Source organism: Pristis pectinata, chromosome 10, assembly GCF_009764475.1.
Source record: "Pristis pectinata isolate sPriPec2 chromosome 10, sPriPec2.1.pri, whole genome shotgun sequence".
Taxonomy (NCBI): Eukaryota; Metazoa; Chordata; class Chondrichthyes; order Rhinopristiformes; family Pristidae; genus Pristis; species Pristis pectinata.
Genome location: NC_067414.1, coordinates 13,925,317 through 13,946,626, shown reverse-complemented (window position 1 = coordinate 13,946,626; position 21,310 = coordinate 13,925,317). Strand labels below are relative to the sequence as shown.

Genomic DNA, 21,310 nt, shown 5'->3' with positions numbered 1-21,310 from the left:
CGTTTGCTTTCTTAAAAAATTTCATTCCTGAGAGATTTTATATTTATATTTTCCGCTGCAAATTATCTCCATGAATTTCAAAATTAAATCTTTGGAGAGACAGAGTAGAGGTAGAAATGATCATTATGAGTATTTTGTACAGTTTGGTCATAGCCTAAGAAAAGTGGCTTTTTTCATTTTCAGGGGTGTGGGCAATGCTGGCGAGGCTGGCAAACATTGCCCAACCCTAATTGTCATTGTCATGAGATGGGTATCCATCCCCTTCAATCCCTGGTGAGATTGCTTGTACAGTGCTGTTGGGCAGGGAGATGCGGGGTTTTAATAAGCAAAAGAAAACGCAGATGCTGGAAACCTGAAATATAAAAAAACCCAGAATATCTGGGGATACTCAGTGAGTCAGGCAGCATCTGTGGAGAGAGAAAAACAACGTTATCATTTCAGGTTGATGACCCTTCGTCACATAAGTTTCCGATGAAGAATCATTGACCTGAAGCATTGCCTGTTTCTCTCTCCCCAACTGCTGCTTGATCTGCAGAGTATCTCAGAACTTTTTATTTTATTCAAAGGTTTAGACACGGCTGAGTTGGGATGATCTATGACTTGGAGAGGAACATGGAGGTGATGGGGTTCCCATTTGCCTGCTGCCCATTGTTTAAAGATTACCAATAGCTGTTGGATCTCTTATGTATGCATTACTTCCTCTTTCTTTTGTTTGCTCTTCTCTTGTTTTATGTTTGCCTTGTGTTTTCATTTCATAAAACTTTTTTCTTCACTTCTCGTCTATCCTGTGCCTTTTGTCCTTCTTTCCTGTACCTTCTCTATGGTTCGATAGCCAAGGGAGCGAGACATACTGAAGACGTTACGGTTGGTGAGTGCAGTGGAAGCATGCGCGTGTGACCAGCATGAGGATGATGATGGTGATAAGGGGGTAGGTTGCTTGACCAGCCCCCAATAACTGTACTAATGTTTCCTGTACTGGTTGGTGAAAAGATGGCATAACGAAATTACAACTAAGAGTTACTTTAGTAATGCGCTAACTTTCTAGTAAAGACAGTGCACTCAAGGCAAACCCGTTACTACAGGTGCCTTAATCTACTGTCAACCAGCTTAATGCCAGCTGCCTATGGTGGAGTTTTTAAATGGAGACCCCTATATAATTCAACATGAGCTGTTGCTTGGCAATAAATATGCTCTTTTTAGTTAAAAAAGCAAGCAAGGGAAAAATAATACTTCACATTCTTTTTCCTGTGTCAAAAGTGCATGATCATATTATGTTTTCTGAATTAGTGGTTGAAATCTTCCTTACTCTTCTATCCCCCGCATGTTTCTGAGATGAAGTCTTCAGGGAAAATTTGTTAGCCAGTTTATAGTACATCCACATGATCTTCAAATTGGGTTGTCAGAAAAGACACTAAGAGTCAAGGAAAAAAAATCCCCTTGGACTGTGAAATGGAATGACTGTAGGAATTTGTCATTGAAGCAAACACTTTCATAAAATATTATTGGCAGTGCTCAATCAGGATTAAATTTTGTACCAGTTGCAAAAGGCGTCAATCTGGGATCTGGGTTTCCTTTGTGAGTTCTCCTCATCTCCCTCTTTTGATAGGATATTAGTCAGTATCCTGGGAAATTCAGCTGGGAATCCTTCACTAAAATTCAATTTCTTTAACTCAACACTTGTGGGGCTAGGGGTTGGGGGGTCGGGTAGGGTGGTGGGGAGATTCCAATTTGTCCTATTTTGTAAGTGGGGCCAAGTGAGATGGTACCCTTGGGCACCTTTTGTAACAATGTTCCTTGCTTGCACTGTTTGGACAGAATTTATTTCAATAATAGCAGATGGATGCTTACTCGCTATTTTGCATTGCCAGCATATTGCTGACTCCACCAGGGTTGCTAACCCTCCAACAGGACTTCACAATTAATCTCAAGACACTGTCACAAGCAACCATAACAGTAAAATCATAGGCCTTCTTTTGGCTTTTTCTTTTGAATTTTGTTGCTTATTAGTAACAAATGTATTAAATATGCAAGCAGGCTATCCTCAGATTGGTGGAAGATCATCATAAACCCTCTGGAGGTGCATCCAATTTGAGCTGGATAACCTAGGATTAGCATCCAATCAGGCTTGTGTTATGTGGGTGGCTGGAATGGAAGCAAGTGGAGGCATGTTTCATTGTCATGTCTCTTTGACATGGAACTTAGCATCTGTCCCCATAGTACCAGCATTATCGAGGTATTGAATCTTTAATGGCGTATCAGTTGTCATTCTATTAGCTTCAATGATTTTCCTGCTCCTGACATTAATCTTTCTTCTTCTCCCCCCCTCCTGTCTAATCATTACTACTACTTAAATCAGGGAACCACATTGTTTTAGGGATTTAAGTCCTAGTATTCTGATTCAAACGTCAAAGCAAAGAGATGAGAGGTTTACTGCTTGTCTGATGTTCAATGCTGGATCAGCTAAGTATTGGAAGGACTGGATGATTGGTTTACTAATGGTCCCAGGCAGAAGACTGAAACTGAATCAGACTGTTCACAATCTCAATGTTATAGAGTCCTACAGCCATACAGCACAGAAACAGGCCCTTTGACCCACTGAGTCCAAACCATCAAGCACCCAGCTACACCAATTCTACTCCAATTCCAGTTTTTATTCTGTCCACGTTCCCATCAACTTCCCCCAAATTCCATCGCTCGCCTACACACCAGGGACAATTTACAGTGACCAATTAATCTACCAACCAGGATACCTTTGGGATATGGGCGGCAACCAGAGCACCGGGAGGAAACCCACGTAGTCACAGGGAGAACATGCAAACTGCACACAGACAGGAGAGAACTGAGGTTGCTGGAGCGATGAGGCAGCAGCTCTACCAGCTATGTCACTGTGCTGCCTCATGGTATTTTATTTAATCGTAACATTTCCAACATTTTCTCCTTCACCCATCTTCATCCTTTCCTCAGCTCATCTGCTGCTGCGACCCCATTCCACTGTTTTGCACCTCAGACTTGACAGCTCCTATATGATCACCTGTTACATTCTGTAAAATTCAGCTCATTTATACTCCATTGCCCCTGTCCCTGTGATGTGATCTACACTGAGTCCTAAGCCCAGCAGAACTTCTAATAATTGTTATTATTGTGTTTAAATCCTTAAATGGCTTTGCCCTTATTTCTGATCTTTAACCTCTTCCAGCCTGACTTCATCCTGCTCCTCCACCTTTGGCCTTGTGCACCTTCCACTTTCTCCTCTTCACCCCCTGCCTCCGTCCACCCCCTCCCTCCACCTCCACCCCCTGCCTCCCTCCACCTCCACCTCCACCCCCTGCCTCCCTCCACCTCCTGCCCCCTGCCTCCCTCCACCTCCTGCCCCCTGCCTCCCTCCACCTCCACCCCCTGCCTCCCTCCACCTCCTGCCCCCTGCCTCCCTCCACCTCCACTTTTGGTGCCTTCAGGTGTTTATTGCCAAAGGATTTGCTCATTAATCCTTTCTGGCTCTTGCCTTCCTTAAACCTACCTTCTGACTAAACATTTGGGCAACTGCTCCACGGGTAGGTAATCATAATCTCTACACGGTTGCTGTCATTAATTTATTAACAATATTCTAATTACTGCTAAATGACCAGAGTATTTTTACATTTTGAAGAAACATTCTCTTAACATGCTAATGACAAACTTATTAAGACAGACTTCAATAACTGTCCAAAGACTCACCAACTGCTGAGCTATAGTTGTTCTAAGGTGCTCTGGATAGACATTCAGAACTAAAGTTTGCAGGAAGAGTTTGCAACTGCATGTTTCTGTCCAGAATGATGCTGATTGTGTCATTTGTTCTCCAATCACATCTGTAGGTGACCAGGATTGATCTCACACGCCTAATTTGTATTTCTAACTTTCTTTAACTTGCTACATCTTGCTGGAGAAATTATATGACATTTTTACCAGGAGATGTTGCTGTAGTTTTAGCAGTAGTTTGTTTGCTGTAGTCAATAGCGACTCTTGTTGAATAGACTCTGTACACTGGTAGTTGTGTGCGCTTTTTAAGTAGTTTTCTCAGCAAATAGACCATCTGCTGTGAGTCCTGTTGTAATGCTGTTGACCAGCATAGTGGTGTCTGCAGATACTCTGATGCACAGAACAATTAAGAGTTAACCACTGGTAGTTTGACATTGCTTGCCTCAATGATGGGCTCTGGAATCTGAAAATGGTAATTAACTCTCGGTAAAAGCTGACCATTAAAATACTTCAGTGTATTCTTTTTCTAAAAAATAATTTGGCTGAATGAATGTCACTTTTTTTGGTAACTACTCACCCATAGACTCTTTACTCGTAGTTCCTCTGCCACTGAGAGAGGTTGTAAATGACTTATTGGCACCATCTGCCTTTGCTTGGTTCTTGTGTCAAATAACGAGCTGAGAGATGACCCCAAGGGAAGGATCTGTTTTCATTAAAAGTAAATACATCTTTTGTCCTTTGCCTCTTATTTCTCCGTTGTTTTGGCACCAGTGTATGATGGCACAGACTGGTCAGGTCGTAGGGGGTGGGCAGGTGACTCACTCCCACTCTGCAGGCTGTACTTTGTTCTGTGATATTCAGAACCACTGTGGCACTTCCTAAATTGTGATATCTTTTGTTTCAAGGGAAAAAAAAGAATTTGGTCATTTCAGAAGGCAGTCTGACACTACCCCGAACTATTTGGTGTGTTTATCATTTTGCACACTTTTTCCCTAAGAAGAGCAGATGAAATCCTCCCCATTGTTAAATTGCCTCTGGAAAGAGTTGTCAGACGTTTGATTGGTCCATTGGGATTGTCTAAGGTTTCCTCCTGTCTTCAGATATTGGGGCTAAGGACAGGGAGGAGGCTCTTGGTTTGGGGTATTTAATTTGACCTATGGAAAATTTGGAGCTGGGTGTTGCTGTTAAATGCTTCAATCGGCCAAGCTTCCTCCCATCACATTTCTCTAAGAGTAAACACATGCTGTGCAGCCACAACAATGCATGCAATGCTTCAAGGGAATTCCAGTGAATCCTTCAAGTGCTAATATCTGATTAAATTGCGGGATTTCCTGTAACACTCTTTTGAGGGGGGTTATTAATAAGGTATCCTTGTGTTTCTTTTTAAATGCAGCCTCGTGAGAAAGGACGTATGCGCTTCCACAGACTACAGAATGTACAGATTGCACTGGACTACTTGAAACGCCGACAGGTGTGTTTGGATCCCACAAACCAGCTTGAGTAGCTTAAGAGACTTGAGTAGCTTAAGAGACTCTGCTTGGAATGGTGGTAGAGATCTTCAAGGCAGTGGAAGAGTTCAATAGTGTGAATGCCCAGAGAATGTTTCCACAGGATGGCGATGGTTGGGGATGAAATCTAGAGGCCGTAAATATAAGATGGTCTCCAATAAGTCCACCTGAGAAATGAGGAGGAATCATCTTCACCCAGAGTTCAGTTGAAGTGTAGAACATAGAACAGTACAGCACAGTATGGGCCCTTCACACGCGAGGTTGTGCCGACCCACATAAACCTACTGTATGATCAATCTAACCCTTCCCTCCTACTCAGCCCATAGCCCTCCATTTTTCTTATAACTTGACACCATATTGGGTGGATGAGTGAAATAGCATGGATGCATTTATAAGGAACCCCGATAAGTTCATGGAAAGTGAAAGATATAAGAGTTTATGCCGATAGAGTTTGGTAGAGCAGTGTCAGAAGGTGACTTATGGGAAATAAATACAGGCCTGAACCAGATGAGCCAATGACTACTTTCTACTCTGTTCATTCTGTAGTGATAATATCCTCCTTAAAATGGAACAATTAGGACCATTCAACTGTCATTGCAATGATATTCAATCTGTCTGATTAGATTGTCTCTAATTTTGTATGGAATTGAATTGGTTTACTATTGTCGCATGTACTGAGGTACAGTGAAAAACTTGTCTTGCATATTGTTCATACAGATTAATTCATTACACAGTGCATTGAGGTAGTACAGGGTAAAACAGTAACAGAATGCAGAATAGAGTGTAAAAGCTACAGAGAAATTGCAGTGCAGGTAGACAATAAGGTGCAAGGTCATAACAAGGTAGATTTGAGGTCAAGAGTCCATCTCATCGTACTAGGGAACCACTCAATAGTCTTATAACAGCAGGATAGAAGCTGTCTTTGACCCTGGTGGTAAGTACTTTTGAGATTTTGTATCTTCTGTCCGATGGGAGAGGGGAGAAGATAGAGTGTCCGGGGTGGGTGGGGCCTTTGATTATGTTGGCTGCTTTACCGAGGCAGTGAGAAGTATAGACAGAGTTCATGGAGGGGAGGCTGGTTTCCGTGATGTGCTGAGCTGTGTCCACAACTCTCTGCAGTTTCTTGCGGTCACGGGCAGAGCATTTGCTATTCCAAACTGTGGTGTATCCAGATAGGATGCTTTCTATGGTGTATCGTTAAAAGTTGGTGTGGGTCGACAGGGACATGCCAAATTTCTTTAGCCTGCTGAGAAAGTAGAGGCGCTGGTGAGCTTTCTTGGCCATGGCATCTACGTGGTTGGACCAGGACAGGCTATTGGTGGTGTTCACTCCTAGGAACTTGAAGCTCTCATCCCGCTCGACCTCAGCACCATTGATGTAGACAGGTGCATGTACACCACCCCCTTTCCTGAAGTCAATGACCAGCTCTTTTGTTTTGCTGACATTGAGGGAAAGGTCTTTGTCATGACACCGTGTCACTAAGCTCTCTATCTCCTTCCTGTACTCTGACTCATCGTTATTTGAGATACGGCCCACTATGGTGGTATCATCTGCTAACTTGTAGATGGAGTTAGAGCAGAATCTGGCCACGTAGCCATGAACATATAGGGAGTAGAGTAGGGAGCTAAGGAATCAGCCTGAGGAATCAACCAGTGTTGAGAATAATTGTGGTGGAGGTTGCTGCCTATCCTTACTGATTGCGGTCTGTTGGTCAGGAAGTCAAGGATCCAATTGCAAAGGGAGGTGTCGAGTTCCAGGTGTCGGAGTTTGGTTGGAATTATAGTATTGAAGGCGGATCTGTAGTCAATAAACAATAGTCTAACGTAGGTGTCTTTATGCACGTGATACACACAGATGTATGCACACATCTTTGAAAGTGAGAGGACAAGCCAATAAGGCTGTTAAATCATATGGGGTCCTTAGTTTTATAAAAAAAGTAATGCAAATGTTTTGCAACACACTAGTTAGAGCTCAGCTGGAATTTGATGTGCAGTTCTGTTATTATACTTCAGGAAGGATGCCCGAGCCTTACAGTTGGGGAGATTTGCCTGAATGATACCAGAGATTAGAGAAGCAGCATTGTTCTTCCAGCAGAGAAGACCAATAGGAGTTTTAATCATGCTGCTCAAAATTATAAAGGGTTTTGACAGAGTTAAAGAGGAGTAATAATTACCACTGGCGGGAGCTTTTTAAAACAATTCACATAAATTATGAATAATTGGCAAAAGAATATTGGAAGAGGCAGGGAACTATTTATTTGTTCTACAGCGACACTGCTGAAAACCAGTGGAAATAGTTTCATGAATGTATTAAAACTTGAAGGGGGGAGTTGCAGAGTAATTGGGTAGTTCTTTCCAAGTGGCAGCACAGATTTGATGGACTGAGTGACCATCTTCTACAGTGCACTGTTATTGTTATACAGTGAAGTATGCCTCCAGCATTGAGGTGGACAGAATTGGTTGCCGGTGTTGGACTACCACCTCGGCGATAGTCTTGGCTGGTTTCTTGCCAGCAAGACAAGATAGTGTGTGCATCAGCAGGAGAAAGGTGTGCCAGGAAACCCAACCGTGCTGTGAGGAACAGGCTGTTGGGTCAGGAAACCAAAGATGACTTCAGTGAGAAAATTGGAGGAGGAAAGGAAGGTGTTTTGGTTCAGTGAAAACTTAAGACATTTCTTTTGAATGAGTTGGTTCTTCTTGTGCCTTAACTCTGCAATTCTGTTCTAGTTCCAATTACAGGCAAGTTGATAGGCTGGAAGTTCTCTCCATTAAACTGTTCCCTTATCCTGGCTCAGAGCAGAATCACAAAAGTCCATTTAAGTCTCTAGAATTAGTAACATTGCTTTGGAGCCTTGCTATAGTAAAATGTATCAAAATATGCTCCTCTTCCTCATCTCTTAATAATTTGCATTGTCAGTAAACAATTGAATTAACTTTCTCCTTGTTTCTGGCATAACAGGTCAAATTGGTGAACATTAGAAATGATGACATAACTGACGGGAATCCCAAACTAACCTTGGGACTGATCTGGACCATTATTTTGCACTTTCAGGTATGATTTTTATTATATATGCTTGTGCTTTGATTTAGCTCCCAAAGGTCATGTTTCTGCTTTGAATTTGTGTATCCAGACAATGTATGTTTGTAGTTACTTGTGTGTTTATTTTGTGTGTGTCTGTGTCTCTGTGCTGGGTTAAGCTTCTCAGCAGAACCTTTTCAACAGTATGGTGCTGCTCAGTGTTTGAAGGTTGTGGGTTTTGTTAAGTGAAATTGATCCAGGGTCCTAGATTGAATAAAGTGGAGTTAAGTTAAAAATTATGGGTGGCAGAGTGGCGCAGCTGGTAGAGCTGCTGGCTTGTAGAGCCAGAGACCAGGGATCAATCCTGACCTCAGGTGCTATCAGCGTGGAGTTTTCATGTTCTCCCTGTAGCCGCGCGGGATTCCCGTGGGTGTTTTGGTTTCCTTCCAAGTCCCAAAGTTCGGCAGTTTGGTAAATTAATTGGCCACTGTAAATTGCCCCTGGTGTGTAGCTGAATGGTAGAATCTGGGGGAAGTTGCTGGGAGTACAGGGAGGAGAAAAAATGGGATTAATGTAGAATGTCTAAACGGGTGGTCGATGGTCAGCATGGATTCAGTGGTCACAGACCCGTGCCCTTGGTCTTGGTCACAGACCTGAACCCTTGGTCTTGGTCACAGAGCTGAAGGGCCTGTTTCCATGCAGCATCTCTCTATGACTCTAAGATGGCTGGAACTAAGGAACCTATAGATGCAAGTAGAAAGTCAACATCCTTTGAGTAGCAAGTGATGAGAAGAATATGTTCTTGCTAATAGGCAACTGGTTGAGAGCAGGACTTGATGCAGTGATGTAGAGAAAAATCGCTTGTATTGTTACTGCCCAGTGCCTGGGGCTGTGGAAATATTAAATGAAGAGCTTTTGATATCACTGGGCCTGTACTCGATAGAGTTCAGAAGGATGAGGGGGGATCTCATTGAAACCTACCAGATACTGAAAGGCCTGGATAGAGTGGACATGGAGAGGATGTTTCCATTCGTAGGAGAGTTGACGCTCCGAGCGCATAGCCTCAGGATAAAGGGATGTCCATTTAGAACTGAGAAGAGAAGGAATTTCTTCAGCCAGCGGGTGGTGAATCTGTGGAATTCATTGCCACAGATGGCTATGCTGGCCAAGTCATTGGGCGCATCGAAGGTGGGGATTGATAGGTTATAGATTGGTTAAGGGTTATGGGGAGAAGGCGGGAGAATGGGGTTGAGAAAAAAATCAACCATGATTTAATGGCGAAGCAGACTCAATGGGCTGAATGGCCTAATTCTGCTCCTATATCTTAATGTCTTATTATGGAATAATGTATGAGCAAGTTGGGATGGATACCTTGAGAGATGAAAAAGGTGGGAAACATTGCAAAAGGAAATGATTTGGGTTGTAAGTCCTGAGCTGGTGTACTTTGGTGGTCAGTGGTGTGAGTGGGATTGAGATGGCTTTTCATTGGTATTGGTTTATTATTGTCACTTGTACCGAGGTACAGTGAAAAGCTTGTCTTACAAACCGATCATACAGGTCAAGTCATTACACAGTGCAGTTACATTGAGTTAGTACAGAGTTCATCGATGTAGTACAGGTAAAAACAGTAACAGTACAGAGTAGTGTCACAGCTACAGAGAAAGTGCAGTGCAATAAGGTGCAAGGTCACAACAAGGTAGATCGTGAGGTCAGAGTCCATCTCATCGTATAAGGGAACCGTTCAATAGTCTTATCACAGTAGGGTAGAAGCTGTCCTTAAGTCTGGTGGTACGTGCCCTCAGGCTCCTGTATCTTCTACCCGATGGAAGAGGAGAGAAGAGAGAATGTCCTGGATGGGTGGGGTCTTTGATTATGCTGGCTGCTACACCAAGACAATGAGAGGTAAAGACAGAGTCCGAGGAGGGGAGGCTGGTCTTCGTGGTGCGCTGGGCTGTGTCCACAACTCTCTGCAGCTTCTTGCGGTCCTGGGCAGAGCAGTTGCCGTACCAAGCCATGATACATCCAGATAGGATGCTTTCTATGGTGCATCGGTAAAAGTTGGTGAGAGTCAAAGGGGACAAACCAAATTTCTTTAGCCTCCTGAGGAAGTAGAGGCGCTGGTGAGCTTTCTTGGCTGTGGCATCTACGTGATTTGACCAGAACAGGCTGTTGATGATGTTCACACCCAGGAACTTGAAGCTCTCAACCCTCTCGACCTCAGCACCATTGATGTAGACAGGTGCATGTACACCGCCCCCTTTCCTGAAGTCAATGACCAGCTCTTTTGTTTTGTTGACATTGAGGGCAAGGTTGTTGTCATGACACCATTCCACTAAGCTTTCTATCTCCTTCCTGTCCTCCAACTCATCGCTGTTTGAGATACGGCCTACGACGGTGGTATCATCTGCAAACTTGTAGATGGAGTTAGAGCAGAATCTGGCTACCCAGTCGTAGGTGTCTTGGGAGTAGAGTAGAGGGCTGAGGACGCAGCCTTGTGGGGCACCAGTGTTGAGAATAATCGTGCCGGAGGTATTGCTGCCTATCCTCACTGATTGCGGTCTGTTTGTCAGAAAGTCAAGGATCCAGTTACAGAGGGAGGTGTTGAGTCCTAGGTCTCGGAGTTTAGTGACAAGACTTGTATTGAAGGCAGAGCTGTAGTCAATAAACAATAGTCTAATGTATGTGTCTTTACTGTCCAGATGCTCCAGAGCTGAGTGTAGGGCCAGGGAGATGGCATCCGCTGTAGACTTGTTTGCCGATAGGCGAATTGCAATGGGCCCAGGTTGTCTGGTAGGCTGGAAACTGTGTTGGTCCTGCTCCAAATCCAATGAAGTGGCTAGAGGTCAGAGAGAGGCTTGGCTGGTGTGAAACCACTATGCAGCAATAGCTTGGGTTTATTTTGTTTACAGGGAAGTTTTCTTGGGCAAAAAAATTATTTTGGCTTAATCAGCAGTGATACGTTCTTGGCTTTGGCAATATGAAGGCTGTGTGACAGCTGAGACTCAGCAGTTGATGAACATATATCTCACTGGCATTGTTGGGCCAGCAATCATTCTGACATTTGGATGAGATGTTAAGCAAGGCCCATTTGCTTGCCTGGGTTGATGTAAATGATCCCACAATGCTCTTCTGAAGAATCACAGCAGAGTTCTCCAGGCCAATATTTAATCCTCAAATTACATCATAGTAAACAGATTATCAGATCATTTATCTAGCTGCTTTGTTGGGACTTTGAGTACACAAGGCAGCTACAACAATTCCCATATTGCAATGGTAACAACACTACAAAAGTACTTCATTGGTTAAATGCACTTTAGTTTGTCTTAATAAAGATCACTGCAACTCTTTTCTGCTCCGTAGCATTTGTTGTGCTGATGCATTAATTTAAAAAGTTTTTAATTACATTATCAAACTTTTGTGGTGCCTTCACTCAAGGAAGCTGATGTTGCCACCCTTTTTTAACCATTTATGGCCAGTATTCTTATACTTTCCTCGAAAAGGCTTTTTATGGAGTGTTTACAGGCAGGGACCTGCTCTGGCATCTCGACTTGTTGATTCGTGGAATGATGGCACCAGTTAACTGGATGCACGGAAAATTGAATTCTCAGATTCCTTTATGCAGCAAGTTGTGATTTGGAATGCATTGCTTTAAAAGGGTAAAGCAAACAGGACTCAACAGGAAAATTAAACAGACAGGCAGTCGCCTGGTTATGTAAGGGTTCCATTCCTGAGAACTATCCAGAAATGGATTTTTTTCTTCAGTCAGATATGAACAATTTCCCCCAAAACCAAAATAAAAACCTATTGCCCGAAATAGTTGAGCCTCCCCTTCCTGCTGTACTACTTAGTTTTTTTTTCTCTGTACTGCATCATGCTGTTGTCTGTCTACCTATAATACATCACTCTCCATACACACCCTATATTTCTTTCATTTCATTGAATATTTTCAATGCTCACCCTAACACTGTCCATAACGGAACATATACTGTATCCAGTTGTTAATGAATATCTAGTTTGCATTTCTGTTACTAACTTTCCTATCTTGAAAAATTCTTTAAAAATTGATGGGAGAATTTACGTAAAATCAGATTTCTATAAGTCAGGTCTTTCATAACCTTGAGAGCACCTGTATATAGAAATTAAATGCTTGCATGGTCGTGGGGAAATGGTGGAGAGATGGGAAAAATTGTGCCCATGCAACTCCTTCAGATGAGATGCTGTGATCCTCAAATGATCAGGTTTATATTCAACAGGAATTACTGAAAATTCAACAGTGGAACATGGATCCTGTTTTCTTTTCTGCACATCTCTTTGTCTCTATCTCCCTCTTCACTGTGTTCAGGTGGCTGAAGAGCTGCGTCAATTTGAAGTCGGTGCACTTTCCCTGCAGTATTTCAAAAATTCCAGTGTCAGCAGTAAGTGGTCATTGTGTCAGTCTAATGCAGTAAAGTGCAGAATTTTATGGGGTTGCAGTCCTTCCTGTCTTGTGGTTAAGTGGTTGGAGGTCTGGTTCTTCTGACGCATTTAACAAAGCTTCATCCTGAAGGAAGTAGAAAGCCACTGAAACAACCAAGGATATAAATTATTGTATAAAGAATCTGGCAACAGAATAATCTCCAAAGCTATTCAGGAAGTGAGGTTAGCCCAGACAGAGCCCAGTGTGCTCTTTGAAGCAGCAGCTGTCCTGAGGCAGAAGCTGTTTTACAGGAGTCTATTTGTAGAAGTTGTCACCTTTGTCGGCACCTTCAGGCCTTGTTTGTTTTTGTAAGTGAGATTTTTATTGGCAGCTTACCTGCATCCTCAAGCTCAGTAACTACTTGATGAGGGAGAAGAAGTGTGTGGTATTTACAGACAGAGATGGTCCTTCCCACCTACCCCCACCTCCCCCACCCCCCCCCCAACATAGGACATTTTATTCACATCCAGTGACTATACATTAATGAAGTTTCTGTGACTGCATCACTAAAATTATATTGGTTATAATAGAAACAGGAGTGGTCCATAAAGCCTCTTCAGACTGCCCCACTCTTTAATATAATCATTGCTGATCCTGTGCTTTGTTCACCAGTCCACCTGTTTCATTTTGCTTGAAATTCCTCCATGTCCAAAAATCTATTGATCTCAGTTGCAGTTTCGCTTTTGGATATCCTGTGTGCTATATAAATAGGTTATATCATTTTGTGGTTCCACCCTCATGTTGATTTAGTTCAGTAAAGTTATGCTAAACAGGAAGGAGTTAACCAGGTAGCTGAGGGGTATTACAGCACAGATTTTTTTTCAGTTATGAAGAATTTGATAAAGAGGTCCAAAAAAGGCAGTATAATGCTTGTCATTAATAAAGCTAACGATGAATTCAGGAAAAGCTCCTTTATTTAAAGAGTGGTTAGACCACAGAATTCACTACTACAAGTGGCTGGCAGGCATTGATGGACTTGAGTCTAAGCTTGACATGAACTGTGTAGCCTTTCTGGTCTGATTGAGAGAGACTTGATAGAGGTTCAGAGTTAATAGTCCAAGACTCGAATAATTCAGAGGTTTAGCACAATGCTGTTAGCTTTCATTTGTTTCCATGTATAGAACCTCTCCTTGTACTAAAAATAAACCGCGACATACTTTGTAGAAGTTGCTAGGTCACAGGTATTTCGGAACAAAAATCCATCAGTTAGTTAAAAACAATCTATCAATCACAGACATTAAGTTAACAAGTGACCCAGCATCTGTTGTTTGCAGAAGAGAGTTCAAAATCTCTGCCACCCTTGTAAGTTAGTGCTTCCTACCTTCACTGCTGGGAGAAGCCCAGCTCTGGTTCTTAGGCTATTGCATGACACCCGACCAACAAAAATAGAGTAGGTGTCTTAATATCTTTGAAAATTCAATCAAATTATCTGTTAACCTTCCTGATTTCAGAAAATACAGTTGTAGTTTTAATGAACTCTTGTCATCTAACCTTTGGATACCAGGAGTCATTCTGATAAATCAGTGCTCCACTCCCTCCAACTATATGTGATGCCCAGAACTGCTCATTGAACTTGAGTGTGGTTTAACCAGGAATTTGTATTACTGTGGTGTAAGTTCTACTCTTGTATTGCAGCCCACCAGATGTAAAGCCCAGTAATCCCTTAGCCATTTTGTTTATTTGTTTGTACTTATCCTTGACATTTTAATGATCTATGTGCATGGACGTTCAAGTCTTTTGGACCTCCACTATATAGAGCATATTCTGCATTTCGGGTCAGGAGTGGATGATCTTGTATTTGTCTACGTTGAAAACCATTTGCAGCTTTTGTCCATTGGCTCAATTTGTCCATAGCTCTCTAATTTAAGGCTTTTCTGCACAAGGCTTACAATGTCACCTATTTTTGTGTCTTTGGCAAACTCATCTACATATCTTTCTGTTCCATGCTCTTTGGTAAAACTTGCAGCTCCATCATGGATCCATGTGAGGCACCACCAGTCACATCCTGCTGATTTGAGTGTCCGCCCATTTCTCTTGCTCCATCTCCAGCCAAATTTCCCAATCAGGTCAATAATTTGCCTTCAGCTCCCAGAGCTTTAGTTGTTGTTAATTGTTTCTAATGAGAGATTTTATCAAATACCTTCTGAATGTGCCTACAAATAAGGCACATAGATATTACCCTCTCCAATACATCAGTCACTTCTTCAAAACTACCCTTTGCAAGTCTAAGCTTACTCTTGCTGATCACCAAAGAGTTTCAAGATATTCATTCACTTCATTCTTAATTATAGACTAGTAGTCTCCCAGCAGCAGAAGTTGGCCTGACTGGTCCACAATTACTTAGTTTACTATTCATGCCCTTTCTTTAAGGTGAGAACATTTCGGTGCCTACAGTGAAGGTCTGATTGACAGCTGCTTTCAGGGTGCCAGGGTAAAAGACTTTCTTTTAAAAAAAATACCTTTACCCCTTCTCAATTAGATATAAATTGAAGCAAGATTGGAAGAGAAAGGCTGGTTGACTGTGAGTTGGGACTTGTCATGTCAGGGGCAGAGTTTGTTGACTTGGTTGTTCTGAGGAGCTGGGAAATCACAAGGGTGGCTTTGAGTTGAGCACAAGGGAAGAAGGGTCCAGAATCCTGCTGTAATAAAATCTCCAATCTTGCATCCAACCAGAACAGGTTCTCCCAGAAAATGTAATTCTTCCAATGCTAGAGATTGCTCAATTTGCCTTCTGATGTGCAGCAGTAGTTTTGATAAAGATTGGAATTGGTTTATTATTGTCACATGTACTGTGGTACAGTGAAAAACTTGTCTGACATACCATTCATACAGATCAATTCATTACACAGTGCATTGAGGTAAAGCAATAACAGAATGCAGAATAAAGTGTTACATTTACAGAGAAAGTGCAGTGCAGGCAGACAATAAGATGCAAGGTCATAATGAGGTAGATTGTGAGGTCAAGAGTCCATCTTATCGTACTAAGGAACTGTTCAGTAGTCTTATAACAGTGGGATAGAAGCTGTTCTTGGGCCTGGTGGTACGTGTCTTCTGCCTAATGGGAGAGGGGAGAAGAGAGAATGTCTGGACAGATTTCATTATTAGGTGTTAAGTTAAATGTTGCCCTGAAATTTGCATTGGCTGCACTCTGACTCCCTGTTATCACTAAATGAAATACTTTGAGCATGAAGTCTAGGAACAGCAGAGAATGATGGTCAGCAGGAAACACACTGACCATTGAATATGAAGATGGAAGGGTCCAGATCTACACTGGAGACTTGAGCACATAATCTAGATGGACCTTTCAGTTATGAGGGGGTGCTGCATTGTAGACCCTAACTCTGATCTTTAGGATGAGAAGTTAAGCCAAGGTTTATTTTGCCTTCTAAAGTTGCCCATGGTACTATACGAAGAACAGGGGAGTTACTCCTGTCTATTGGTTTTTATCGTTCAATCACCATTAAAACAGAATATCAAGGCTTTATCAGATTGCTTTTGTTGGGATCTTGCTATGCATGCTGACCACTGTGTTTCCTACACTGTAACAGTGATCATGCTGCAAAGAAAATGCATAATGGTGATGTCCTGAGGTGGTACTAGGTACTACTGGTGCTCTTGTCCAGCTCGTCATTTCTTCTTACTGTTGGCCAGAGTAGTGACTAATGGTGCTTGACTTGCAATTTTGAATCCCCTCATAATTGAGCAAGGCTAAATCACACCATGTGCTTAGGTACTTCCAGGAGGATTCACTACATAAGGATTTAAATCAGGAAGCCAAGTTTTTTCCTTTCCTCTGGTTTGGATACCCACAACCAGTTACATTACTCAACAAGTGCTCATGTGTCCTGGGTTGTGTTTGGGTGACAGAGAGAAAGGGGTGGTCTTTCTGTGCCCTGTGGTGTGATGAAATGCTGAGCCTGTGTTCACTGCCAAGGCAACAGAAATGTTATTTATGTTTCACTCTTAAGCTAGAAAAAGACCCCAAAGTGCTTCACAGCAGCTTAACCTAAACATTTGCAATTGAACCACGGAAGGAAGTACCAGTGCCGATAACCAAAACCTGATTCAGAGAGGTAGAATTGGAGGGGCATCTCAAAGGAGGGAAGAGGTAGCGAGGCAGAGGGGTTTTGGGAGGGAATTACAGGGATTAGTTCCTCTTAGTACCTTATGCCAAAATATTTGGGATTCAGAATTAGCTTAAACTGTTAACAAAAGACAAGTTTTTGTTGTCTGTTATGAACAGTTTGTTCATTCGTAGGAAGCTTTAGCATTCAAAGTGTCAGAGTATGATTTTGCTGACTGTCTCTTTCAATGTTTGGTAAGGTGACTGGATAAGTGGGATTCAGGTCTCATCACCTTTGATAATGTGAACTGGTTTAACTAGATAATAATATTGTTGGCAAGACAAGATATAAATAGCTGTCAGGTTATTTATTTGTAGGCAATGCATTCTTTCTGAAGTATCATTCTCAATAACAGTTACTGCATTTTTATCCTACATTTCTTTTTGTACATACAACTAAGGTACACACCATAGGACCTAAGCTTTGAAATTCCCTCCCTCATCCTCCCTCCCTGTCTTTATGTTGTTCCTTAAAACCTGCCTCTTTAACTAAGTTGTTGTCTCAGTCCTGGCTCGGTAGATAGTGTGCTCATTTTTAACTAAGAAAATTTGAGTTCAAAGCCTCCAGGACAAAAATCTAGGCCGACAACCCAGTGGAATACTGTGGGAATGTTGGAGGAACTGCCTTTCAAAGGAGTGTTAAACCTCTGCCTCTTCAGCTTTTTCACACGAAGATGAAGATCCCACTTGGAAGGAGAACTGTAGAGTTTATTCCCCTCTGCCCTGGCGAATATTTATCCCTCAACTAATTACTTGATCCTTATCGTACCTTTGTTTGTGGAAGCTTCCTGTGCATAAACTCAATGCTAAGATGACTACATTACATCAGTAATTACACTTGAAAAGAATTTTGGCTGTAAAATGCTTTGGGATTTTGTAAAAGGTGCGATGGAAATACTGATCTTTTTTACCATTATTAATCATTGAAGCAAATAGAAAATAAAACTTATTTTCACCAAATGGATATTTCCTATCCATTTGGTGAAAAGGTTCTACACCATGGAGGGAAAAGCAAATTATTTTTAAATTTCTTTGTTTACTTAATTTTTTTCACTTACCTGGGCTTAATCTCACAGGAGTCTGTCAACTCCAGGAGTCTGTCAACCTTGTTCAAGGATTCCAGTCCTTAACAGCTGGAGGCACAGGGTCAATGGTGGAGTGATTAAGTTCAGCAAGGCTCAGGAACAGATTGGAGTGGAGAATTTGTGGGACTGGCAGAGGTTACAGGCACAGAATATCATTAGTGGCTTTGATCAAAGCCATTTTGCCACTGTTTAATCTGAATTGATTGAATCCTATTTCTACAAGTGAACGTGCTTCAAAATTCTAAAATATACTGTTGTGGACAGGGGAATTTGTCGGTGGATCTGAACCGAATATTTAATTTGTTACTGGGCTGGGATTGGTGTAGTACTTGATTACTTATTCCATCCAGTGAGCAGGAAAGATTTGGTTTAGCTCATCTAAACTCTGAAATTTTTAATCTGCAGGAAATGGATGTCAGAGTAGAAAAGGATATTCACAGTATTTGAGTATAAACACAAGTGTTTGATCTCTGATTCCTTGGATATCTGAGCTTGTCTGTTTAGATATCTGAGCCATTCAGCCTGGCTCCCACTACTTTTGGTTACCTTGTGCTTATTAGTGATGTGAAAGTGAAAAACTATCAACCAGGCTAAATCTTACAAACATCTGGATCTCTCCAATCCATCACTGACGGATCAGTTGTGACAAACACATCGTACATCTGAGACTTCAGAAGTTTGGAAAACTTTGCTATCCTAACAAAAGGATCCCAACAAAACTATCCTAACAAAAGAAGGTCTTGGATTTTTATGGTGCCTTTCATGATCTCAGGATATCCCAAAGCTCTTTCCAAGTATTTTTGATGTATATTCATTGTCAACCAATTTTGTAGATGATGACATCTGAAAAGCAGCAGCATGATAATGATCAGATAATCTGTTTTAGTGAATGTTGGTTTTAGACTTACTGAGGGTCTAAAATTAAGTGTCATATCTAGGTACTGTGACGTGCTCAACCTTGAGAATGGCTTTGCAAGTGTCAGGCTGGCTGTTATTGGTTAATAGTTATTCATCTTGAAATGAAATTTTTCCCTAAAGGTGAATCAACATTGCCTGTAAGCAAAATTTTCCAAACTTCTAAAGTCTCAGATGTATGATGTGTTTGGTCACATCTGATCTGTCAGTGATGGATTGGATTGCCAGGCTCTAACTACATCTGTGGAAAAGGTTTTCATGCCTTTTTTTTGCCAACCGCTGGTCTTTGACCCCTCCACTAATGGGAAGAGTTTCTCTCCATTGACTGTGTCCAGATCCTTCATGGTTATCGAGGGATATTGAGGCCCTGGTAAAGAAACAGAAGTGGTGTTTTTCAGGTACAGGCAGCTAGGATCAAATGAGGTGTTGAGGAGTATAAAAGATGCAAGAGAACACTTAAGAGAGAAATCAGGAGAGCAAAAAGAGGACATGAGGTTGCTCTGGCAGACAAGGTGAAGGAGAATCCTAAGGGTTTATAGCTATATTAAGAGCAAAAGGGTAGCAAGCGACAAAATTGGTCTTCTTGAAGATCAGTGTGATCATCTATGCGTGGAGCCAAAAGAGATGGGGGACATCTTAAAGTAATTTTTTGCATCCGTATTTACTCTGGAGCCAGACACAGAGACTATAGAACTGAGGCAAAAGAATAGTGAGGTCACGGATTGTATCCGGATTACGGAAGAGGAGGTGCTGGCTGTTTTGAGGCAAATTAAGGTGGATAAATCCCCAGGGCTTGACAAGGTGTCCCCTCAGACCTTGTGGGAGGCTAGTGCAGCAATTGCAGGGACCCTGGCAGAGATATTTAAAATGCTCTTAGCCACGGGTGAGGTGCCAGAGGACTGGAGGATAGCTAATGTTGTTCCGTTGTTCAAGAAAGACTCTAAGAATAAGCCTGGAAGTCATAGGCTGGTGAGCCTGACGTCAGTCGTGGTTAAATTATTGGAAGGAATTCTAAGGGACAGGATATGTAAGTATTTGGATAGACAGGGCTGGATTAGGGATAGTCAACGTGGCTTTGTGCGTGGTAGGTCATGTCTAACCAATCTAATAGAGTTTTTCGAGGAGGTTACCAAGAAGGTTGATGAAGGAAAGGTGGTGGATGTTGTCTACCTTGTTTTTAGCAAGGCCTTTGACAAAGTCCCACATAGGAGGCTGGTCTAGAAGGTTAAGTCGCTTGGCATTCAGGATGAAGTAGTCAATTGGATTCAACATTGGCTTAGCAGGAGAAGCCAGAGGGCGGTAGTAGATGGTTGTTTCTCTGACTGGAGGCCTGTAACTAGTGGTGTGCCGCAGGGATTGGTGCTGGGTCTGTTGTTGTTTATCATCTATATTAATGATTTAGATGATAATGCAGTAAACTGGATCAGCAAATTTGTGGATGACAGCAAGGTTGGGGGTGTAGTGGACAGCGAGGAAGGCTATCAAAGCTTGCAAGGTGATCTGGACCAGGTAGAAAAATGGGTTGAAAAATGGCAGGTGGAATTTAATGCAGACAAGTGTGAGGTGTTGCACTTTGGGAGGACAAATCAGGGTAAGACTTACAGGTGAATGGTAGGGCTCTGAGGTGTGTGGTAGAACAAAGGGACCTGGGAGTACAGATCCAAAATTCCTTGAAAGTGGCGTCACAGATAGATAGGGTCGTAACGAGAACTTTTGACACATTGGTCTTCATAAATCAGGGCAATGAGTACAGGAGTTAAGGTTGTGGAAGAAATTGGTGAGGCCAAATTTAGAGTATTGTGTGCAGTTCTGGTCACCAACCTATAGGAAAGGTATCAATAAGCTTGAAAGAGTGCAGAGAAAATTTACAAGGATGTTGCCGAGACTTGAGGACCTGAGTTACAGTGAAAGGTTGAGTAGGTTAGGACTTTATTCCTTGGAGTGCAGGAGAATGAGTGGAGATCTTATCGAGGTATACAAAATTATGAGGGGTTTAGATAGGGTGAATGCATACATGCTTTTTCTTCTCAGGTTGGGTGAGACTATAACTGGAGGTCATAGGTTTAGGGTGAAAGGTGAAACATTTAAGAGGAATCTGAAGGGAAACTTCTTCACTCCGAGAACGGTGCAAGTGTGGAACGAACTGCCAGCGGAAGTGGTAGATGTGGTTCAATTGTAACATTTAAGAGAAGTTTGGAAAGGCACATGAATGGGAGGGGTTTAGAGGGATATGGTTTGGGTGCAAGTAGATGGGAGAAGGCAGAAGATCAGGTCAGCATGGACTAGATGGGCCAAATGGCCTGTTCCTGTGCTGCAGTGTTCTATGACATCTATCAGATCTCCTCATAACTTCCTCTATCCAAAGGGAACAACCCCAGCCCCTCCAGTCTATCCACATAACTGAAGTCCCTCATCCTCGGAATCACTTTGGTAAATCTCTTCCACACCTGTCTTAAGACCTCACAAAAAG

At 42.2% G+C, this 21,310-nt stretch overlaps 1 protein-coding gene across 1 annotated transcript in view; it reads left to right on the top strand.

Annotated features, from left to right (window-relative positions):
* dst (dystonin) overlaps positions 1-21,310 on the top strand; it is a 464,609-nt gene that overhangs the window by 134,035 nt on the left and 309,264 nt on the right. The window contains 2 exon segments of the mRNA XM_052024808.1: positions 5,129-5,206; positions 8,202-8,294. Of these exon segments, the coding sequence (XP_051880768.1) occupies positions 5,129-5,206; positions 8,202-8,294 (171 nt within the window).